Below are 25793 nucleotides of genomic sequence, written 5' to 3' on the forward strand. Positions count from 1 at the left end.
TTACACTGCATGTCACACTTAGATACAATTATTTGGCCTTGAGCAACTAACAGTCACTTTAATTTGTAATTTATGAGCTTGTTGATGGTGTTTGGTACTGATTCACAGAGAGTGATTCTGCCACACGCAGTACAGATGCCATGAGAAGTGGAAGAGATAAAAAGCAAATGCTATGTGTGTGTCTTCCCCCTGAGGAGGTCATAGCCAAGTCCATGAGTCATCTCTCAATGCACAGTGTGGAAGTTCCCCTCTCAATAGCGAGCTTAAAAAGCTCTGGATATGTAGTCATTAGTTATGATTATATCAATAATTACTATCAATTAATATCAACATACAATCTGACTAAAATGCATGTAAAAAAATAAAAAGTACATACATATAAGGTATGCAAAAAAGTTCAGAGGTTCATAAAAGTCAAACACTTAATCTGATTGAAACTTAGTTGATTTTCCATTTAAGATAATCTTGAATGTCCGCATGGATTCCAACACTGCTGCTTTTTTTTTTTTGATCACTCCCTGAAAGTCTCCCTCTGACATTTGCACTGTGCACTTTGATGTTTTGCTGTGGACCCCAACTTTTGTAACATCTGCTTAAAACTGACCTCAAATTGTGTGAAGGATCAAAAATGACTAAGCAGTTTTCAGTTGAAGGGCCCATAGTTTCCAATCAGGAATGCAGAGCAGGAGCATGCTCGTCATTTTATTCGGCATTCACCAGGTTCTGCTCCGTAAACGGAGTGAGAATGTCAATGTGGATTTTTGTCCCGAGTCACCTTAGTTATAACATTCAGTAGAAATCACATGAATTATGTTGCGTCCCAGCATTGTGCTGTATCAGAGGGTAGGAGCAAAGTGCAAGAGGGTTTTTTGCTTCTTCTGTAAAATGATTTATTAATAGCAGAATAGCTAAAAATGGCCCAGAGGTGCATGGAATGATGATTTTAAATGGGAAATTATCAGATAAGCCTTAAAAATTCATTATTGACCTGTTCTCTGAACTTTTGATTAAACTTGATGTACGCATACAGTTATTTGAAAAAGTAAAATTTCACATGTTCTGTATTTTTGGTCGCTACTATATCTTAAATTCTTGAAATATTTATTAACTCAACATAGTTTGAAGTTCAAAACTTGGTTAAAAAGAATGCCAATATTCATGTTGACTTGAAATATACATCTTGTACCAGAGCAATTTAGGACTAGTTTTAAATTCACTGCACAGCTGAACTGCTTAGGCAGGCTGTTTGTATAATTCATCAGTCAAAGCTCAGCTCTGAAGGTCTCCCGGACTGTCTGGGCTTATCCAATAAGAAGCTACTTAAAAGCAGAACAATACAGATTCACAAATTAACAGCTGAAAAGTCACTCTTTCAGCTCAAAGTAGGATGAACCAATTTTCCAAGCAACACTCTGGAATCCTTTTTATTTCAACTGCATAATAGAAATGTTAAATTGTTTAGAACTATCCAAATTAATCTGGGTAATAAATAGAAAAGTACCAAACCGTGAATGGCTGTTGACAATAAGTATAGACAGCTGACACGCATATTAATCATTCGCACAAGCGCCAGTTTTCTCTGAAATGGCCTGTTGAATGTGATGTTTAGTGCCCACAAATATACTGAATATAAAATATCAAAGGTGAATTTGGAAGCCACTCCGGATACGAGTTCTGAAATACGCTGCTCAGAAGAATTCAAGGAACACAGATCTCTACGGCGGGGGGAAAAAATTCTAAAAATCTGTGCTGATATGGACTGGGTAATGTTTTAGGAATGAAAGGATGCCACAGCATTAATGGAAATGAAAATTATCTCCAGAGGGTTTGATTCAGAGATACCCTGAGTGCTCCAAATGAGATGACAGGTGTCCCTGGGGATATCCTCCCAGCTATAGACCAGGGCATCACTGAGCTCCTGGATAGTCTGAGACACAACCTGACAGCATTGGATGGACCAAAGAAAATGCCCGAGATGGCATGGTATTAATTCCTTCATCCACCTAGAAGTGCCTGCAGACTCTTGCACATGAGGCCAGCATTGATGATCACCAGGACCAACCCAGGACCCACTGCATTAGCATACGGTCTGACAGTTGGTTCAAGGATTTCATGGCAGTCGGGCTGCTGCCTGTGGTGGTGTCTGTGTCCCTCCATGGATATGCTTCCCCAGACCACCACTGACCTACCACCAAAGCAGTCTTGCTGAACGATGTTACAGGCTGTATAACGTTCTCCACAGCTTCTCCAGACCCTTTCAAATCCATCACATGTGCTCAGGGTGAAGCTGCTCTTAGCTGTGAAAAGCACAGCACAAATGCCAATCAGGCTCCACAGTGCCGGGCAGTGAGTTTGGTCTGAGACATTCACACCAGTGGTCTCCTGGAAGTCATTTTGTAGGGTTCTGGCAGTTACTCTTGGCACAAAGGAGCAGATGCCGGTCGTCCCAATGGGTTAAGGACCTTCCACAATCCTCTCCAGTTCTCCTAGACTAACTGCCTGTCTCCTTGATCTCCTTTAGTCTCTTCAAACTGTGCTGCAAGACACAGCAAACCTTCTGGTAATGACGCATATTGGTGTTCCATCCCTGAGGAGTTGGACTGTGCACCTGTGCAACCTCTATAATGTCCAAGTATCACCTCATGCAACCAGTAGTGACACTGACCGTAGTCAAATAGAAAAGTTAGTGAACAAACAGTCAGAAAAGATGTCGGTGGTGCTCCGGCGATGCGCTGGGCAGTTTTCACGACCCTCTGCAACGCCTTCCGGTCCGAGGCAGAGCAGCTCCCGTACCAGACTGTTATACAGTTGGTCAGGATGCTCTCGATGGTCCAGCGGTAGAAGTTCACCAGGATGTCTGAGGACAGGTGGTTCTTCCTCAGGAAGAAGAGGCACTGGTGAGCCTTCTTGACCAACTTGGAGCAGTTGGTTGTCCAGATGAGATCCTTGTGTATGTGGATTCCTACATACACATATTCACTTATTCTGTTCACTTCACCCAGTATCCACTTGAAATCTGTATTCAGAACATGACATCCTTCCTGCAAGTTGGATGAGTGTAGCGAAAGTTTACGCTCTCTTTACAATAGAGTGCTGTTACAGAGACTACTCTTTGTGCATTAATCATGCCCATATTATATAATATATGTATTTCAAAGCTTATATGAGGGTCCACTGAGATTTTCCAAAAAAAGTCAAGCATGGCTCAGGATACGGATCATTATACTACTGTATCATCCCTGTTGTACACCTGAAAACAGACCATATCTGCTAGCAGCTCGTGTTACCCAACAATTCCAGCAAAGCCTTGAAATAGAAATTCTACATGGCTTTGAGTGATCAAAGCTGCAACACTGACACTTTACCGTTATTCTCTGGAATACAGATGATGTGACGTGATTCATCGTGACTCAGACAATTCAACAGAAAGGTAGCCGCACCTTTCCACACAGTATGCTTTGTCCATAGATGCCTTCACTCTCTCTTTCTCTTACCCTCTTCATGCATTCTGCACTTTCTCTCAAAGGTTAATAGACACAGGTTTGGTGCTCTAGGCGCTGCTCGTCTCACCCATTATTCCAAATGTCAGCTGTGTAAATGATCAGCGGCGTCCTTGTCATCACATATTATCTGGGTAATTGCCCTCTGATAAACGTATTTGTTTTGATGCAGTATTCATACATTGATAGCCTTCCCTGTGATCGTTATAAAAACATTGCTCCCCGTTCACCTTTGACTTCTAGATGAATGCAAAACATAAACATAACATGATGGATCTGTCTTCAGTGCTGTTACCAGCAAATAATGTCTGTTTTTTGACTGCTTTGGTAGTTATTCGAGGATGTTTGTGTAATATCAGCCGCGTGCATCCATCCACATATTTAGTGTATCTACAGAAGCAGCTGTGTTGGCTCTTTAATAATATAGTGGGGAAGTTTAAGCAGTTTTGGTCAATGAGCAAACCGCTGATCTACATAGGTTTGTACTGTAATCCAAATGACTAACAGATCCACTCAGCTGCTGCTTGGGTTTCTTCAGTATATAGGATCTAAACTGAAGTAAGATCATTTTCCTGCATTTTAATCAGACTTTCCTCTCTACAGTAGTAAACCTGTTACACACTTGTGGGAACAAAAGGTACACAAAAGGACTACAGTATTGGCCTATAATTACCATTAAGAGCATTTTAAAAGGGGATTCGTCATTGTTGAAAGCCTCAGAGGGTTGTGGGTTTGTGTTAAAACGTCCACTAAATTGCTCATTTCCCCATGATTGACTTTGCAGTTTATTCGACATTAAAGATAACTAGAAGCTGGCGGAAAGAATCTGAATGGGAGAAAAATAAAAATTCATATAAGGAAAAATAAGAAAGGACGAGAGAAATGAAAGCGTGTGGCCTCGTGCTCTGAACTTAGTGTTAGTATAGGGAGCAGGCAAATGGCCTGTCAGAGTACTACTGTGGAAATATTGTATGTAGACAGAAAAACTGTCACAGAGAGGCACTCAGTGTTGAGTGTTGGCATAGAGAAAAGATTTAAAACACTGTATTTCTTACGTGCACAATGAACTTTTCTACGTGTCTTATGTCCCGTCGTGGCTGCCCCGCCATGAACCTGGTTCTGCTAGAGGTTTCTTCCTGTTAGAAGGGAGTTTTTCCTCCCCACTGTCGCCACGTGTTTCCTCATAGGGGGGCAATCTGATTCTGAGGTTTTCGTCCCGTTATTGTAGGATCTTTTGTGATTTCGCACTAGATAATTAAAACTGAATTTATTTGAATTAAAAAAGTACTTTAGACCCCATCAACCTTTCTCGTGTTCATATCTAGGACTCAGTGTTTGTTTTCATTAATGTTTTTCCCCTCTTTGTGTCACCTAACACAAATAAATTAATCATTCTTAATTTTCACGCAAATGTGTTATCGGTGCTTCAGACCTATTTCAGAAAACCAAATCTCCTTAGAAAACCCAAGACCCAAGCTGCAGACATTACAAATATCCAGCATTCAATTTCTGGGGTGTCAAACTCCAGGCCTCGAGGGCCGGTGTCCCCTTTAGGTTTTATATCTCACCCTGGGTCAACACACCTGAATCAAATGACTAAATCATTACCAGGCCTCAGGAGAACTTCAAGACATGTTGAGGGGGTAATTTAGCCATTTAAATGAGCTGTGTTGGATCAAGGACACAACCTGCAGGACACCGACCCTCGAGGCCTGGACTTCGACACCTGACCTCTAGAGCATCTCATTTTGTTACACCCACAATTTTGGAATGTTAGCAAGAAGCAAGATATAAACAAATTAAAATCATGGTTCAGCCCAGGTTGGTATTTTCCGAAAGCTGACATGTTATTCCTTACATAAGTCAGCCATCATTGCTAATCAGACTACCAGCTTCACACTTTTTTCTATTGTTATCAATAAAAGTGGCTACAGAGAGACGTGAGAGCAGACACTCTGCAAACACTCCTCATACGTGTAACCACAGGCTAATGTTTGTTTCCACTTTTGTGCGGAAGATATAAAGCTTAATTTAAATGGTTGTGACTTGCTGTAATCTATCAGAATTGTCTTGTGTTTATAGCTTTTTCGCCATCTAATCAAAACTCCAATGATAAAATTCAATTAATGATGTTATAGATGATTATTTTCCTAAGTGTCCATGCACTTGCCTCGTACGAAACCCTGCTTCTTTTAATGTTCTTTATACAAATGAATCATTCTTGAAAACTCATGAAACTTTAAACGTGTCAGAAACTATTGAAAAAGTGCATATTTTATGGGTCATGGACATGGATGGTTTATATGGGTTCTAGTATTGTTGTTAAAGTATTCAGTATGCACATGTACCACCACAAGACTTAGGTTTAGAGAATGGCTCCAACTAACAGGGAGCCTGCTATTTTGATTTTATCAAGCACTTTTATTGCCTTTTTTCTTTTCAATTTCCTGGTTTATACTTAAACTTTTATATAATTATTTACAGGCACATGATACTCAGTTTGTCTTATCTAAATAGCCTTTAACATTGAGTTAGATGTGCTGCCAAAAGGGAGTCAGTCTTATTACACAAGCATTAGCTGATTTTCACATGTGCTCTTTGACATATGGTATACAGCAGGCACTGAGTGGAAACGGGAAGTGATATCCATTTGTTTGTGCGAAATCCTGCAACATTCCACGTCTGAAGACATACAAGCATACACTGACAAGCACAGAAGTTCAAGGGCCTGTTCATTCCTTTAATTTAATTACATTAGAGTGTCTTTGACGTTTCTCCGGCTTCGTTCCTGCCTCAGAATAGCTGTCTGTTAGTTATTGTTGTTATATTTAGAGTGTGATGTATTTTTATTTAATACCAGGTTTTTCCATGTGTAAATATAGAGCAGTGACTCCCGTGTTGATTAATTCCTGAAACTCTCCAAAGCTTTTCCATGCTGCTGTCCTTAACCACGTCCACCCATCTCTGCGTCGCTGTGGAGAAGCCAGCGTTGAGGGAGTCCTCAATCAGCTGGTCCTGGAGCACCTGCAGCTTGCTCCTTTGCAGTGGGGTGAGTCTCTTTTGTGTGCATGCTTGCATTTGTCTTCCTGCGAGATTAATGGTTGTGCTCACACGCCACACCCACAGTTGAATGTTTGTGAACTCGAGCTACTGGAAATGTGCAACATTATGACTAAAGCTCTACGTGGATTTTATTTTACGTCTTTGAGCATGTTTGTCTTCCAGTTACGGTTATTTTGGTGGTTCCACGACCATCTCACACTTGTCAGTTAGTGCTTAAACCTCCAGAACTGGTCTCAAGTCATGTTTTTTATTTGCATTTATAATGGGCCACAAGCTATTTTGGAGAAGTGTAGACAGCAGCTTGGGAAATGTGTGAATCACCGGGGACTCACAGAATTTGTAGGAGCACTTTTCAGTCTCACCATCTGTGATCATCCTCTAAAATCACTTTTGATTTACTGCCGGTGTTTGTTTTCTGAGATTCCTGGCCTCTCTTCGGGCCCTGCCAGCATTTTGATTAGTCAGCTGGGGCTGTCCTCCTTTTGCAAAGAGAAAGCAATCTGCGAAATGAAGCGACACAGCAGATCAAGCATGGAAATGTAAGAATCTGTTGAGACAGAAATGGAGGAATCAGGAGCAACATTCGCTGGATGTTTTGGCATTTGACATGCACTTTCTTCAAATACTTTCCAGAGAAAAGCTGATGTTCTGTTTCATGTGTGCATTCTTATTGCAGACATAAATGTTAATCCCTCATGTCTCCATTTCTGCAAAAGTAGTTATGCAGCTCAGACCCGGGCTTTTGCGAGGATTGCTTGTTGTGAGCCAGATAATTTGCCTCAGCCCATTAGGATGCCTTTATCAGGGTTGCCAAGGCTATCACAGGCTCAATTATGGGTATAGTTCAACGATTTCCCCAATGTCTAAAATCATTAGTCCAGTTGGATGCTTGAAATGTCTTTGCTCTCCAAGCCTCACACTAGTAAAATAGCTGTAGGTGAATGCATCTTTAATTTCAAACATTCTGATTACACTTGTGTTTAATTCCCACAGCGTCTATGGAGAACTGTTTTGTTTGCCTTGCTGTGTTGTCACTATACAAAGGTAACTCGTTCCTGACGTGATAGATGACCAAAGAGCCTAAATGAAGCTCAACGCTTAAGTAACGTATTATGTTAATGCTGTTAATATAGAATCATTCCAGAATTTCAGTCTAATAATTTTACTCTTTTTTCTTTCTCTCTTTTGGTTTGTGTGACACACTCTTATGTTTTCTAAGATTGATGCAGAAGCTGCTGCAGATATAATTTCACTGTCTGTTAGAAATGGCATGCATAGATTATTACAGCGCTGATGTGAAATGGCTGCATGAGATTTGTGCTGTTTGGAAATCAAATTATTTTCTGCTCCTTAATAGTCTTGATGAGTGCATAAAGAATACACGTTACATCTCAGCATATGTCTCTGAACCATCAGCATGCAATTTTAGCAAATTTAAAGAGTGTTAGCTGTCAATGATAAACATCTCAAAGTGCTTAAGTGTGCCAAAGGAGTCATTTACTTCCCAGTGCCACCCCAGGTCTGTTTTATGGCATTTTCCAGTCATGTGGAACAGTGTTCCCCCCCCCTCATTCGTATCACACTCTACAGTAAAACAGTTTGTCATTCATATCAGATTCTAGGATTTCCACTTGGCCTCGCTCAAGATGGCAGGCTTCATCTTTGCTTTAACCTTCATTTGTGGATGGCATAGCAAACTGTGTTCACAGGCATGAGTGGAAATGTTCCCGAGCCCATGCTGTAAATTCTGTGACAGGATCATTCCTGCTTTCAGCGCAGTGCTGTTTGAAATGTCGTAGAGATCCAGCACAGATTTTTTTAGGCCTTGGCCTTTGTGCACAGAGATTTCTCCAGACTCCTGGAGTCTTTTGATGATTTTAGATGAAGAGAAGATTTAAAGTATTCACTTTTTTATATTCTGGAATGTTTAGACATTGGTGTTTTTGCAGATTGGTGAACCTCTGTCGATATTTACTTTTGAACTCAGGTTCTTTTTATATCCAGTCATCATTGATCTGTTACCAATTTACTCAAGTATTTGCAAAATGTCTGTCTCTGTCTTTGAGACGTCTTACTGCTATCAAATTGAAAATGAGCTGATATTAAACCTATGTTTTAAAAAAACAAAAATAGAAATAGTAACATGTCTCAGTTTAGATTTAGTGTGATTTCTATTGTGGAAAAATAAGGGTTTATGAGATTTGAAAATCATTCTGCCTTTTACATTTTATACAGCATCATAGTTTTGGGAAAATATCTTTTTCCCTTGGCCAAGATCTGCTTCGATAAAAGATGAATAATTACTGCAGGGCGATGCAGATGGGATGTTGAGCCGGGGCAGAGTGTGTGGCTGGACGCGTGGAGAGCCGGGTGGGTTGCTGGCTGCGCAAGAGTAGCAGAGGAAGTGTAGCTGAACCGAGCAGAGAGTCCAGAGTAAATAAATAAAGAGTGACATCCGGAGCAGAGCCTTAGGCCTGGGGAGAGCAATGTGAGCGCTGGATGACAGGGAGGCTGCAGGTCTGATGAACCGGAGGCAAATTAAATTCAGTCGTTTTACTTTTGCAATACTTAGTTCAATAAAACGTTTTTGTCGTAGCAAACTGTCTGTTTCACAGTGCATGCTTTATCTTAGTGTAACTAGTACCACGTTATCCAAAATTTTTCCATAATGATGTTCTTCTACAATAATTCATCTTATTTTCTGATGTGTAATGACAAATGTTCAATCATTTGCAAAACTAAACTGTAATCTTAAAACCTTATATTGCACTGATAATAAAAAAAATAGATGCTTATTCAATAAAGGACTTGTTTGTTGTTCCTGCTGCTGTTGCAGGACGGGGTCAGATGCCCACAGTGCTCTCAGGCCTGTGGAAAGTCGTCACGTTCAAACTGGATATGAACTCTATTCACCTTACTGTAACCATCTGTTACAGCTGGTGTAGTATATCATTAAAACCACTCATCCACAGTTTAGTTAGCATACCTACTCATTTAATGCTGTTGATTGTTCTACTTCTAACAGTGGAGTCCACAGTCTATCATTTTCATTTTCAATCAACACTTCAAACACATCCAACTTTTTTATTCATGATTCTAGCTGCTTATGCATTACCTAACAGCTGCTAGTCTTACTTTCTATTAATAATTTACAAATTTGTATTGATAATTTAATGTTTTCAACTACTTATTCATACTTTTTTTCTCTTGAACTCTTCAGGTCGACTTAATTCTTAAAGTAAATTCTGTTTGTTTGTTTTTCATGTTATTTTTCAGGTACTCTGTCCACCCATCCTCCAGGCAGCGCAGGGCTGTAGTACTAAGTCGAGCTTAACATGTAACCACATTACATCCACTCAGCTGGTGTCAGAAATTTGTCATGTGTCACTATAACTGTATGTCATCATAGCTGTTTGTAGTGAAACACAATATATTAAAAACTTTGTAAATGCTTTTTAGTTACACGTTCTTGGCCTTAAGCTGGAGAAACAGGCATCTCTGCCTGTGCTTAACCAATTATGTGGCATGAGAAACTTGATCCTCTATGATTTGCTTCTATAGAAACCCTATGAATATTTAATCACACAGGTTCAAGAGAACTTGGAAAGTGCCAGAATCAGTTTTATGGCTTTGTGTTTGTTAATAGTCTCATTACTATTATTGATTGGAGAGCAAACAGAGGCCATTAGTAAATGATTCTACCTCAGGGCAGAATCAGCCCCACAGTCCCATCGGCAGACTTGCAATAAGATCATATATGATCAAATTCACTGCGTTATCACAAATATGAAAGTCTTTTTTTTTTAATTAGTAAAACATCGTTTTGTTAGTGCTGAATTTCATTTTGCCGAGGTTCAGAAAAATGGCTCTAATTCACTGAGTGGGCGAGAAATTAAAGCGGATTACTTTTGTGTTTCTGTGGTAAACCTTTGCTGACAACAAAACATCAAGTGAAAAGACATTATGCAATGAACACTAGATTAGAGAGCTGCGCTCGTTTATACTGTTCTGTCTGCCCTAAAATATAGTACGTGGAAAGAGTCGACAACTTTTACATCATCTCCACACGTTTGATTTCACAGAAGCTATAATTCCTGACCTGCTGCTGTTGGGTTTTTATTTGTTTAAGAGAAGTATGAATATAGTGCTGTGACTTCAGTATACCAGACGTATTTACAATATAATTTAAGGCCATGTTGTTACAGATGAGGAAAAACCTTTATGACAGATTATATCATAGCTTATTCCTAGAATAGCTGCACTTGGCACTATACGAGTCTGGATTGATACGTTTCTCTTTGCCTGAGTTTGAGCCCTAATTAAAAAAAAGTCCTCTGACATTCGCTGCTCTTCATAGTCCTGTAATTTTCAGCTCCAGCAGTCCGCCAGTCTGTTACAGATTCTGAAAAGCAAGTCTAAACTATATATGTTGACCGTGGATTTGGAAGCACTGTTGAAATTGTGAGACGGCTTCACAAACAGTCTAAATGTCAGCAGGGCAGTCTTGGAGATTCTCAGCTATTGTTTTTCACAAGGCTGCTGGCTGACTGGTTTAATTATCTGTGACAAAATTTTATTGCACTCCCAAAACCCATAAGGAGTACTTGTCATCCTTAGAATTGGAGGGAGGACGTTTGACGGGAGGCTGTTAGATCACATTTTTCAGAGGAAAGATTTTACTCAGCACAAATCACACCCCACTTTTTAAAATCTCCTTTCTAATACTGTGTGTAATAGACAGGACATAGCTGAGCTGAGAAAGCAGGGAATTGAATTTGGTGCTGCCAAAACGGACAAGAAGTTTACGTGAACATGCCCAGATTTTCAACATGGATGACTTCAGAGAATGATTTTGTCTCATTGCTGACCAAAAGCTTATCAAAATTCTTTCATAGTAGTTAAAAAAAATACTGTGGCGTTTTCGTTTAAATGAACAAAGTCACACTTGCATATGAAAACAGTATGTGAATTCGTGCTGTGCTGCATTTTAAACATGAAGAATTTTCCCGAACATAAACGTGTTCAGAGAGGGTCCGGACCACGTGTGACCCTAAACTGGAAAAGCAGAAGAAAATTCACGGATGGATGAATACAAATGTTCATATTTACTGAAAGTAGAAGCATTTGAACAGTTTAACACGCCCGTAGTGACTTTAACACGAAACCAACCCGCCGCACAGGCCCTTCATAGTTACACAGCCGGCCATTCTGTAAAGCCTCATTGATTATAGCATCTCAGCTGTCAGTTTGATTAAAGGTAAAGTGGTGCAACTTGTGATGGGAGTCAGCTTAATGGAGTGTTGTTAAATAAACATTGACCTGGCCAATCAAGATAAGATACCTTTATTAGTCATGTGCAGACTGTTCTCAAACTGATCTCCCTGTTGGAGCTCAGTCTGGGGGGAGTTATTTTTTTCTCCTCATCTTTCCTCATGTTGTGCAGTTTCCATTGCTATACCTCTCTGACCTGTCTTCCCCATGTGATGTTTTGGTGTAATGCATGTATGGTCGGAGGGTAAGATGGCGCCGCCATTGCGTGCAATAGGTCGGCAGCCTTAACATGAAATTTCCCCTTGTGGGACTAATAAAGGTATCTTATCAAGACGGAGCTGTGTGAGGCTGTGACACCAGCTGGGTGGATGATGATACTGTACACAGAGGGGGCAGCAGGTTTATATCAGACAAGAAGGACCCTGACATGTGTAGGATGGGACTGATAGTTTAATTGATCTATAAGCAATCATCTCTGTACTTTGTAAATGAGAGCACATGTTATACACACATGTGTCAAGTCAGTTGCAAAAGCTATTTACTGTTATCCTATTCCTGGATAAAAATCTGACTCCAAAATTTTGAAGTTGAATTATGTAGTTATAGACAGTTGATGATTTTCAGCATTCGGTGTGTTGAGCGTTGTTACCGTGCAGCGACGTGGAAAACTCGGAGCCTGAGCGTGGACTTTGTACCCGTTCCTCCCCCCACCTCACTACGCCACCAGGAAACCATTTCAGTGGAATACAAATGCAGCCATGAATGGAAAGACAAATGTTTAGTCTAGCAGAGGGATGGAAAGCGAATGGTGGAGGCCACGCTGTAAAAGGCGAAGAAATAATTTAATAAGACAGCACTTCTGAAACGACTCACACTCCTTTTTTCTCCCCCCAGTACCCTCCGCATCCACAGAAAGACATTTGGAGCAGTCACAGGCGGTGGCTTTTCAACACACACGGGGGTGTGGGGTGGGGGGGGGATGCCTCATGGAATAATGTGGCTTTAAGCAATTGTCAGAAGCTCATCTGCCGTAAGTGCTGCAGGTTTGACAAATGATGCTGCCAAACAGCCCAGACTCACCTAACGCTGAAGTCCTGTTGCAGTGATGATGATTAGAGGAGCTGACCTGAGAGAGAGGAAAGAGGCAAATGCATGCATGGCTAAAATGAAAGAGAAGTGCTCTGACTGCACCTGTAGCTGCTAATATGTCGCATCTGTGAGCACATCAATTTCAGGCTCCTCTGCGGTTTTCAGCACAGCAGTTATGGGGCCGGTGGGAGATGGCAGAAAGCCTTCTTCAGTCTGTGACAAGTTCCTAGAAATGCAAACACATCTACTGGGTGTTGGGCACATCTCTGTTTTTATTTCAGATATAACTGAACCTCGTGTGCAAACTTGTGCACCATGATTAGGTTTAGATCTAGTTAAACATCTGCCCTTCTTTTATGTTTATGTAATATATATTACTATGTAAATGCTTATAATAAACGCGGCTAAAGTTTCAAAAAGCGAGTTAATCATAAGTCATCTGTATGAACCAGAAGCTCAAATTTCAGACTGCTCTAATTTTTTTTCCAGTCTGGCTGTGGATGATGCCATTGACAGCAGATCTCCCTATATGGTTATCTCAGGCACACAGCTCCAGCTGTGACCACAGACAACCACACTACCTGCTTTTTAAACTTTCAATTCCTGGGGGGCAGTGAATTAGGAGAAAGTTGGTTTGGAGGTAAAGTGAGGAGAGATAAAAGAGCCTGTTTCTGACAATGAATGAACTGAGGGGCTGCACTAAGATGAAGTATAAGAAAAATAAGGATTATTTTGAACTGTCACTCATTGGAAAGCTATTCTAGTTAAATCTTTTAAATGTGTTTGCTTGAAAGGCAAACGTTTTCCTTGTTTGTAACCTAATACGCAAGAAAACAGAAATTTCGTGTAAATGATAAATATTTTAATAATAATACGACTTTACATTATTTAACTGAAGACTTTCCCCAAAGTGGCCCACTATGCAGCATCTATCCATCCTCTTCCACTTATCCAATTCAGGGTCACAGGGGGGCTGGAGCTCCCAGTTACCATAGCTACGCAGGGCTAACACACAAAGACAGACAACCATTCAACTCATATTCACACATATTAACTGGTAGAATCACCAGTTAAGCAATACACAAGCCCAAAACTAAATATATCAAAATGTTATATTTTTGTATCTCCTTGAATGGATTTTCGATCTACCAGTGCAGGTCAAATAAAGAAAGTGGTAACAGTAAAACGGCACAGATGCGATCATATTTGGTGCACAAAAAGTCCTACGACAGAGTACCTTGAGAAGTTGTCTCTTGACATAGGCACAAATTTTGAAATGTGGTGGCACGGTGCCGTAGTGGTTAGCACTGTTACCGCACTGGCTGCAACCACTCTGTGTGGATTTTCCACATTCTCCCCGAGCTTTCCCCTGGGCTTCCTCCAGCTATTTTGGCATCCTCCCACAGTCCACCTGTTATATTAATGGGTAATTCTAAATAAGCCATTAATGTGAGGTAGTTTAAGTGTTTGAGGTGTGTGGAATAAAGTGCTGTATGATTGTGACATTGCTATATAAAAACAAGCACGTTACCTTTTCACCTACAAGCACAGACACCCACAACATAACTGAATAATCTAAAATAAATCCAGCCATCCATTCTCTTCCACTTGTACTGATCAGGGTCACTATCTCAGCTTCCATACTGTGAAGGCATGGAATATCAACAGTATGTAAAGGTTCAATGACTCAGTCGTACATGAACATGCCCTGTTCTGCATCTAATACTCATACAGTTATTTGATTAACTGATTCAGGGATACTTCCACCTTTTTTTCCACTATCACAGGCTGTTTAGTGTTTACAAGTTAGCAATATGCTTACTTGCTTTACTTACTGCTGTCAGAAATGTATAAAGAATTTTTTGCTCTATATTAAACTACATCAAATCTTGACTGCATTAGTACTTACTAGCATGAAGTCGTGTTTGTCTCTGGTTGTTTTTATTCTGTTACATTTTACTTAAAATTGCTAGAATCCAAAGTTGAATGAAGGGCAGCAGCGCTAGACGGCTTCACAAATCATAATCAGCCTGTTGCATTCTGGCTAACACACACACACACACACACACACACACACACACACACACACACACACACACACACACTATGTTTTGAGCATGCAAAAAGAATACATGGAATAAAAGCTTAGTGCTTCGATTTTAATTCTAATAATTAATTTTAATTGACTCAGCAAATGGTTTATTACAGTCACACAACTGAAAAGACTGGAAAAAGTATTCAATGTGAAACAGAGGAATTAATCACATACTCACATGGGTGTTCCTCCCTTCAAAGTTTAGTATTTTTTACTTGATGAATAAGTTAATCAGTTAAACTGACGTACAAATTAGCATCAATTACTGTTTTTGGACAAACAAGCGTGTAATGAATGTACTGTGTTTGTCTTTAGCCTGATGTGTTTTGCGTTTAGAAAATCATTAAAAGTTATAATTACATGAAATAATCGAGAATAAAGACTTGTTGGAGGAATTTGTATTTGTAGTTGTTTAGAGCTGTTCAGTTGTTGGATTTTTCTGCAGCAGCAGAAAAGGAAGGCGAGTAAGTTGTAGCCGGTGTGACGTCAGCCACTTATTAGTGAACATTACTTATCCTGTGACTCAGGAGGTAGAATCTGCTGATCCAAAGATTGGTGGTTTGATACCTGGTTCCTTGGTCCATATGTTAAAGTGTCCTTTGGCAGGATGCAATACTGAACCCCAGCTGCCTCTGATGCATTCATCAGAGTGTGAGTTCTTAAAGGTACACAGTAAAGCTCAGTATTAATGTGCCTATGAATGAATGGGTATGGCTTACTGGAAAAACTTTTCAAAAATGAGATTTTAATCTGTAAACCTTCAGGAAAATCTACTCGTATTCTTCTATATCTGCTAGGACATAAACACAAACACACACCTTACCAGCCTCCATCTACTGGAGTGCAAGTAGCCTTAAATTTGCTGCAGGTGTGGCCCATTTAGCTGACTGATGGGTGCTGTGAGGAGGACTGAGTTGGCAGAGCCTGATTTATCTGCTTGTTTCTTTTTTAGCTCTGTCAGTCAGCCATCCTAAAGATCTCCAATTGAAGCCAGAGAGAGATATGGGACCATTCACACTTCTTTTGCAAGTCTCCTGGCTAGTCTGCGTGATTTACAGAGGCAGCCCTGACTCAGATGGACTAAGATGGATGTGTGGATGGAAACAAAGAGAGTCATATTTGCAGTGGAGGGGAAATCACGGGGTAGCTTAACAGGAAAGGCTTCAACTGATTCTTCTTCCCGGTTAGCCTGAGCAAGGGGATCTGACAGGAAGAGTCAGTTGCTTTTCAGCTCATTATTTAACCCATTATGAACGTGAATAATGATTTCTGCGCATTGTGTCATGTAGGATTACCATAACACAACACTGAGTAACAAAGCATTGTTAATACATTTTTACCACATTAGGAGGAGGCATGAAAGGATCATTTGTTCTACTTTGGCTGAAATCACCAGTCTTATCCTATCACCCTGGTAGCTTTAATGTGGAAATGAGAGCAAAGCGTAAACCAGCCCACTCTGCGATTCCCTATCTAGCCTTTCCTTTTTCTCCCCGGCCCTGTATGGATCCACAGTTAGCACATTTAACGGGCTTGGAGCGTCTGTTTATGGGGTATTTATCATGGCTACAGAACAATCCGGGCTGTCAGTGCGTCAGTTTGGGTGAGCTGTGGAAATAAATCAAAACTCCCCCGGCTTGCCACAGATAGCACACTACACACTCGCCCATTCATTTAGGCTGCTGGGATGGGAGGAAAGAGTAGGAGAAATAAAAGTTTAGTAAAATTATATAGATGCAGCTAAAGTAAAGGTTTGAATTGAAGTTGTGGAGATCAATTTGGGGAGGTTTCGTCACAGTGTCCAGAAAAAACGTGCTCCATTTGAGCTCATTATTTGTGTTGTATAATTGTAACTATCCAGTGTTTCTTTTGCATCAGCTTAGTTCTCACTGTTTTCCAAATGTATTTTTGGCCTAAACCTATTTCTCTTTCCCAGTCTTATATCAAATAAAACCACCTCCCTTATTGATTTCTTTAGAGGAAACAAGAGTATCCCCAACGGCTGTCTTTTCATTCCTCAAAGACAGATTACCTGACATTTCTAAATGCAACCAAGTCCAACCAATGTTCCTACACTTATTTCTGCTAAAAGGAGGAACGTTGTAGCACAGTTACTAAACTTTCCTCCATAAACCTTTAACTGTGGGAAATACTAACAAACATCTGACTGTGTGTCTTTAATGGAGACATACTTTTACTTGGGTCAATACACAGTTAGTTAACTTTGATTTCGGGCAGTTTCTTTCACAAACTAGATAGCAGCTTATCTTGTAGCCAGTGCTTGACTGCAGACCTTTTTCTGCTCACTTGTGATGCTGAACCAAGGTGCTCGGTGTATCGAAAATAATGTGTAGCTTGAAATAGACACACTGATAAGCCTGGAGAGTTGAAATCATTTTCATGAGAATAAGAGGATGGATGGAAGTTAAGAACTACTTTAAATTTAAAAGTACAATGTGTAAAAGCTCTACACTCGTACCCCTCCAAATTCACGTGCGTATTGTAATCCAAGCTACTGTGGCTACTGCAGGGCAAACAAACAGTAGCCTTTCATCTGTAATGAGTGTAGGCTGTCAGTCCACTGTTTACCTCAGCTGTCAATACGTGTCCTCGTCTATTTCCCCTGGTTGGCTGTAAAACCTGGAAAGGAGTCTTCTGTCTGATGACAGCAATACTGAGATGAGCTGTAGAGGATATCCTGGGCTTTTTTTTTTTGTTTTTTTGTCCCATTTGGATCTTTAGCCATCAGAATTGTTGTCTTAAGGCCAAGAAAGATGCCAAGTGGATCATCATGCCCTTGCCATATTGGACCATTTGATTGACCTTTATTATAATTATGTATTTATTTTATTTTATTTTTGGTCGCTACAAACGGGACAGACATGACTGGGGGATAGGACAGGGAGAAAGAATGAAAGAAAGAGAGGGAGAGAAAGAAAAACAGAGGGGGGAAGAGACGGTGAGAAGGGCGGGAAGAAAGAAAGAAAAACAAACAAAACACCTGGGTCACCTGTATGGAGAAAAAAAAACAGAAGAGAAAACAAACAAAAAAGAGCAACATAATAAATACAGCACCATCACAATAAACTAGCTAGCAGTAGATAACAGTAGATACTAAATATTAAACACTATTGTGCAGCACGCAAGATACAGCGCACAATATGCTTTAAGGCAGCAGCCAAGAAAGGTGTAGTCCGCGTCTGTGCACACCTGTGTGGATCAGCACGCTTGTATTCCAAAGGTTTCTCCATGTAATGATCTGCTAGGGATTGTGGGGAGCCATAGCCCCGTCCCCCAGGGCATGAAGCAGGTATGGAGGAGATCCAGGCCCCAGACATCCACAGGCCCCAGAGTACAAGGACCTGAGGAGGACCACCAAAAGGGGAGGAACCGTGCCACCCTCCTGGGAAGAGCTGAGTAGAGCCCCAAAGGAGAGGTCACCCAGCAGCTACGGAGCAGATGCCAGAGGGGGTTGCAGTGGCGTGCCCGCGGGCTCTGCCGGCAGCCAGCTGTGCCAGAGAGGACCGAGCTTCAGGCCCAGAGGCCAGAGGCTTGAGGGCACCCCACCCCCCAGAAGGGGCCCAGCCGGGCCACAGGCGCCAGGCCCCGCCAATCAGCCACCAGGAGTGAGCCGGTACATACATGAGCGCCCAGCCCCAGTCGACAAGAACCACCAACACACCAACGTCTGAGGGCATCAGCCACCGGCAGGGAGTGTGGTGAGGGGAGATAGGCCTCCGTACTTTAGAGGGCCTGAGATGTACCCAGAGAGGCTGAGTCTAAGACCCAACCTGACATATAGACACAGACGAACAGGCGCACGCGGACACAGACGTGCATTCCCACCCCCATATGCACAACCAAATACTCGGCACTCACCCAACATGTAGACAGACACAAATAGACACTGCACAGACAGTCACACTCCCCAAACATACTCTATATCCCAGGTCCAGGTACCCCCGCCCCCAGAGGGGCAAGTCGCACCTAAACCCAGGAGATGTAACCCTTCTCTCTGGAGTGGAGGCAAGCGGACCACCTCCTTATCTGCAGTAGCAGGGAGGCCCCGCATCCCAGACCATATCCTGGGCTTTTCTATTACTAAGCACTGGTGTTTTTGCTGCTGTTAGTCTTTAAAGCGAATCTGTCATTATTGGACTGGGATACTCAGCAAATACATTCTATGTACAGTCTCTATTTTTAGAGACTCTTACTCTATTTTCTTTTCTTTTTAGGACATTTGAGCCTAACATTAGCTGGCAGAATGAATGCTTGTTTAGCTTGTTTGTTGTTAGGTGTCCAGAGATGGGAGGGTCGCAATACTGGGAATAAATACGCATGTGTATGCACATTTTCACTTGTTAGAGCCCTGACTTCAGTTCAGGAGTGGAGTCTTACGGTGAGGAGGAAGAAGATGATGAGGTGAAAATCAGGAGGAGAGAGAGAGCAGTGATGGAGGAAGCAAAAGACATTAGGTGAATATGATAATGAAAAAATAGACATGTACAGATATTAAATGGTAATATATAGTTTGAAAGAGCCATTTGTGATCTTTAAATGAAGAGTAGCTTATAAGGTGTATGTATGTGGCTCATAAAACATGATTAGGTGGAACCACGATGCCCATCTTGTATTCAAGAGGAACATGGCAGCTTCCACAAACCGGCACTTGCTCTTATGTATTTGAAATGGATTATTTTAAGTTTATGCAAACACATCAATTTATTTGAAAATTACACTCTAGTCAGTGTGTGTTTAAGAGTACAACACTTTTCAATTAAATAACCTTTAAAAAAGTCTTGATTGCACCTTGAAAGATCGTAAAAACAATTAGATTCATATTAAAAGGTAAATTTATCCAGTTTAAAATCAATCGTAACTATTTAGTCACTGTTTGATTTAAAGGTTGGATCATTTAATTAATATTATAGTTGATTTTGTTCTTATTATTATTTTTACTTTAGTTGTGTGTCTGTAAGGAAAAACATACAAGTCATTTACATCTAAGTCTGTCCAGTTAGGAATCATCATTTTCACTTGTTTTGGTGCAAATCAAAGTGACAACAATCAGCAGAGAGAAACTACGGGTATCTATATAATTTATATCATAAATACCATCTGAAGTATTTTAATCACAGTGGCACCGAGTCATCTCTTCCGTGCATGAGCCATGTTTGCACATTGAGCACCCTGGATAATAAAGACTTTAGTTTGATGGTCGCTTTGAATGTTATGTATAGAGCACGTGTGTGTTTGTCAGTAAAATTAGAGAGGAATAAACTATGAGATGATTGCATATAATAAGCAGTTTATATATAGGGTATTAATTGCATTGACTGAGCTATACTAACAATCTCACAATATGTCTTTTTCTTATCTAAAGGCATTGAATATATTAATAATCTGATATGAAATTCTGTCTCGATATATATCGAGAAACTGTTTCGCCTGCTTCTTGGTGATGTGGCCGCCTCGGACTCGGAGTTTGCTGGGTTCGAGCTGGGCCCAGTGCACAAGCATTTTTGTCTTTCAACATAATTCTTGGACATGTGCCCAGCCCGCCGTTCTTTTTGGCGACGGTGGTAGACGACATAGCCCGTCAGTGAGAGAGAAGTCGCTCTACTGCATCATCTGTCACTATCGATCCTCCTCATTGACGCTCTGATGCCACAGAGATGTAATCAGATCTTTTCTCACATGAATGGAGTCGCTTTGCTTTTTTTCCCTCCTGATTTCAGTCTGTGGATGCCTAAGATCTGTTTCAAAAATTAAATGAATAATGGAAAGTATAGAAATTTGTCTGTTTGTATCATTTGGCCTTCATCATGTGAACTATATAAGGCTTAGCTAACTGGGATGTGGACAGGCATTGTATTTTTCTGCTGCAGCTGCGCATTAAAATAAGTCAAGTTTTTAATGATTGTTCATGATTCGGAGGGCAGTGCAGTGGTTAGCACTGTCACTCCTCAGCCATCAGTCAGCTGGGATCTTTGTGTGTGACATTTGCATGTTCTCCCTGTGATTGGATGGGATCTCTCTGGGTATCTTAGTCTTCTTCACACAGTTCTAAGACATTTATTTATTATATTTGTTTATTTTAAATTAGCTGGAGGCGTGAGCGTGAATAAGTGTTAATTTAATTTGATACCAGTACCTCATTCCTTCTGTGTTTGCTTTGTCTGCCATTGCTGAAAGGATCTCAAGTCCCACCGCTGCCAGTTTATACCTTCTGCTCTCACACAGTATGGATTTTCCTTTCCTTGGATAAGGCTGCTAGGAAGCAGTTCATCTATCATGTTTCATTGAGGCTCATCAGATGTTGGTCAGGGATCCACAGGAACAGCAGCGCTGTGGATCCATGTAACTGAAACTTTTTAGAATGTAATGGACTGATCCAGCTCACACCACTGACAGGTTTCTGGCCCTGACACGTACCGGCCGTGGCTGTAACCGAACACCTGTTGAGAACCGCTGTGCATACTGTTATCCTGTCATTGCCCTCTGACCTGGAATGCAAACTGTATCTTCCAGAGCAAGCAGTGTGTGTGCACAGAGCTTGCAGCTTGCAAAAATGATGTGCCTGGGTGACAGCATATTATGAGGAGAGTTGGAGGGCTGTACAACATCACTGCAGCACCCTACTTTGCTCGGAAAGCACAGGTGGTCCATTTTTGTAAACAATTGAAAAGATCGTAGCATCACATAATCTCACTTGCCCTTTCTTTTAATTTGCCCTTTAAAACTCTTTTCTTCGGTCTCATACACCCCTACATACAAATCCAAAACACTTTGACACTGAGTTGAAACGCTAATGTTGCTACCTCTGATAATGCCGCTGCTATGGCTGGTTAATGTTTGCTAAGATAAATGCTTTGTAGCACACGAGATCAATTAAAAAGGTAGTGCAGACTACGTGATTAATCATTCTGAAAGACGGACAAGAGTGTTGCCTTTCCACATAACTGCTATCATTGGCTGTTGGCCTAATTGTCACTAATTAATAGCTTTCATAGCTGTCAGGAAGGACACATCAAGACAATTCACAATAGAATGTTAATAAAGTCTAAATGTCCCAGTAGGAAGCAGCTAATTGATACAAACATCTGAACAGCTTAGTGTTTTATTCAAATTGAACTGACCCCATTAAAAATGAGTAACTAAGGCAGCTGAGTCACGTTAAGGCATCTGCTTCCAAAATCAGTTAGAATTTGGAGCTGACCAACACTTATTTAAAGCAAGTGTTTTGAATTTTGGTCAGCAGTTATTCCCCCCCCCCGGATCTGTATCAATCCCTCACAGATGACAGAGTAAATATATGTTTATTAGATGGAAATATTTGACAATCTTGTAATGTTTCAGTACTAGCCCACATACTTCAGATGTTTACCAAAGGATGCACTACCCTAGAGAGCAGTGATGTGGAAATTCATGAGTAAAGACTAGCTTTCTAAATTTTACCAGAATTTAAATTTCATGTCAGTGTGGTAGCAGCAAACCCATGATTTGGCTTTAAGAAGTGCCATCTCGTATCTCATCATATGTTCTGAATGGGATGTGACACCTTGGTCACAGATCCATTACATGGCCTTTCTCTGAATATCAGAGAGTGCTGACTGAAAGGGGTAATTACAGTGAAGTCTAGGAGAAATAACTGGGTTGTAGACATCGGTGAAATGACCAGCAAAGGCTCATGTCTAGCTCCTGTTACAGTGGGAGCATCTACCACCTCTCCACTCCTGTTGCGGAGTTGCAGTTGATCTAAATGTGTTCACTGGGTCACTAAGACATACATGGGGGGGAAAGATAGATGGAACAGTTTAATGGGCATACAGAGGCAAAGATTCAGTTTAGGGCAGTTAAATGTCTCTTTTGTTAATGCAGTAGAATTTAGACTAGAATTGCGGCGAGTTGTCTCGGTCCACTGTTGTTTAATCAGATCCATCCATCCATTTTCTCGGCTGCTTATTGAATGAGGGTCTCGGTTGGGCCGGTGGCTGTATCGGCTCCACAGGCTAAGCTGCACCATGGACAGCCAGTCTATCACAGGGCTGCTCTAATGTGATTCTTTGTTTTACTATTCTGGCTGCTATATGGGCATTCTCTGAATATTGACTGTAGATGTGTAACAGCACTGTTTGCAAAGTCCCAAAACATCTTTCCGAGCGATCAGCTTAGCTTTTGAACGCAGACGTCAGGAACATTACGTTGTATTCAAAAAGCTAACAGTCGAGACCATAAATCCATCTGGAAAGCATTAATTAGACTAGATTTCTATTCAGGTGGACTTTAAATGAACTAATTGTCCCAGAAAGAGTTAAAGAAAGAGGGATTATTGGTGTAGTAATCAGAGGTTTGAGTACCACGCAGAATGTTATTACTTTGTAAGTGACCTTTGAGCACAGTCTGACCAACACACACACACATACACACTGTGTTTTTAAAGGCTGAATCTCTTTATGTCATCCTTTTATCCAGCTGGGGTGGCCTTTTGTTCTCCTCTGTCATCAGGACTTGGTATTGTTCTACCCACCTGGTATTTAAAGGCAGCCACAGCCTTGTAATTAGTTCCAGAGATCCCATTTACTAGTCTATTTCCAATAGTGACTTTGTCTGCAAACATAATGCCAAAGTCTTATTCATGGATCACAAAAAGAAGCAACAAATACATGTAACAGGTAACTGGTCTTTTTAGTGTTTTGCAGATTATGGAACAGGATGGAGTTTCTTTGTTCTCCCCAAAGAAACATGAGCATTTAGACTGTTTCAGAATTTAAAGGTTATCTAGTCACACTGCCAGCATTGTTGTAGGGTATTTGTAGGATTTTTGGTTTGCTTTCGCAGCTCAAAAAATATCTAATACAGTAACTTACACCCCAGAGAGCTCTAAGGTTTCGCACATCTATGCCTGCTAGCTGAGTTACCTGAATCAGCTGCACTGGATTGGACTGGGTGATGGTGAGTTTTTAGATTGCCCGTGAGTCATACTAACACTCCTCCATTCGGTTTTGTTCTTTTCAACATAAACTGCACCATTTGTCTTTTTTTATTTTATAATGGAAAGCAAATTAAAGCCCATATTATATGTTAAGCATGCATTGTTCACTTGAGGCATCAGCAAGAGCTAATGTTTCTCATGTATAGAAGCCTGTCTGCATAATCTTGAGTGCTGTTTTCCAGTATGTGATTGTTACAGAGGAAGAAAGTAGTCCGTTTTTAACTATTCAAAATACAGACAATACTTCAAAATAAAAAAACTTGTTTATTTGCATAAGTATATTGCACATCAGAGCCCTTCTTCCATTCCATGTTGCTGAAAACTAGGTGAGTGTATGTTTCGTGACTCCTTTGTGAGTGGTTGCTGGGTGACATAGAGCTCCTTGTATTTGCTTTGGTCACGAGCAGGTTACTGTGCTCATACATGGTTTGCATGAAAGATGACACATGTCTGCAAACATTTGCCAACTAACCACCGACTGTAACTAAAACTTGGAAAAGTGTCAAACAAACCAGAAAAGTAACAGTTGTCCCTGCTGAAATCAGTACATGTCAAAAGTCGCAGCTTTTACTTTGAAGGCGAACGGTCTCCTTCAGTAAGTCGGCGTCTTCCAAGTAACGTATGGTGAATGGAAAAATATGCTAGAGGAAAAAAGGAATCACAAAGATGTTGTTGGTATAGCTCCTCTTTAAGGAAGATTTCTACTTACTGCCAGCTGTGTCCAGCAACCACTCGACAGCCAGTTGGGGAACACATGATTTTCCCTAGAAACCTGAGGTTGGCAAGGGGTCACTGACCAATCACTACGTCTGTGTGACTGGGGCTTTAGCAGTTATATTCACAGTGACTGCCAGCAGTCGTTTGCAACTGTCTGGGAATACTAATTTTTTCCTAGCAACAAGCGGTTGCCAGGGGGTTGCTGACCGGTCTCTTAGATTCTGTGACTGACGCCTTAACTAAATGTAACAATGGCAATGATTGGACTAATTACTCTTTCTGCCATTTTTGATTTAAGACTTCTTAATGTCCGTGAGACTAATGCATAATTTAGTATGGCTAACGATCCTCTCGCCTTTCCCTTCGCCCCAACCTGTCAGAGTAGTTGTCTGCACCTCCTTTAGCTTCGTTCTTCTCTAGAGCTCTTCGTGCCTTTGCCTGTTGCTGGTGGATCGCCTGATCTTTGGAGCTCTTTTTTTTGTAAGGTCTTTACCTTTCTTTTTAAACTTTCTTAAAAAGTCTGCCGTTTAACGTTGTGCTATATAAATAAAATTGAATTGCTATGCTAACAATGTAAACCAAATGTAATGTTGATGATTGTTACCGTCATAGACGCTCTGGGGGATTATTAAAAACCTCTATTTTCAGTCATTTGATTGAGACCATTCCAGCAGCGCATCAGGGGTGCAGAGATGATCGGCAAGGAAGTTTTAAACCCAGCTCAACCTCTGACATCATCTGGTAACGTGCAGTTTTTGCAGGACACGTCCATGCAAGAACACAGTCCAGAGGGATTACATTTTTCAAAGCACGCTGGCACTGTGATCCTCTCTTCTGAGTCGTAAAATACTGCGAGAGCTTGTTAGGACAGACTGTGCCGGTTTTTGGGGGGGTTTGGTGGGTGAGAAGCCTTAAAATTCAAGGATCTGTTGAATTTCCTGCCTTTTTTTCTTTTTCTTTTTTTTTTTTTTTGAATGAATGCCTGCAGATGTTGGGATATTTCACAGATAAGTGAACTGTCTAAACTGAGCATTTGAGTGCACTAGATAAGCGTGTGTGCATG

General features: G+C 40.9%; 1 protein-coding gene across 5 annotated transcripts in view; it reads left to right on the forward strand.

Moving 5' to 3' along the window:
* trappc9 (trafficking protein particle complex subunit 9) overlaps positions 1–25793 on the forward strand; it is a 238906-nt gene that overhangs the window by 166365 nt on the left and 46748 nt on the right. For all 5 annotated transcript variants that reach the window (XM_086279548.1, XM_086279549.1, XM_086279545.1 and 2 more), the window contains one exon: positions 6459–6549. In XM_086279548.1, the coding sequence (XP_086135674.1) occupies positions 6459–6549 (91 nt within the window). The remainder of the gene's footprint in view (positions 1–6458; positions 6550–25793) is intronic.

Source organism: Aulonocara sp. 'chitande type north' Nkhata Bay, linkage group LG22 (assembly GCF_057382095.1).
Source record: "Aulonocara sp. 'chitande type north' Nkhata Bay isolate Kocher_YH1m ecotype deep benthic linkage group LG22, A_spYH_male_GT1.1, whole genome shotgun sequence".
NCBI classification, from domain to species: domain Eukaryota; kingdom Metazoa; phylum Chordata; class Actinopteri; order Cichliformes; family Cichlidae; genus Aulonocara; species Aulonocara sp. 'chitande type north' Nkhata Bay.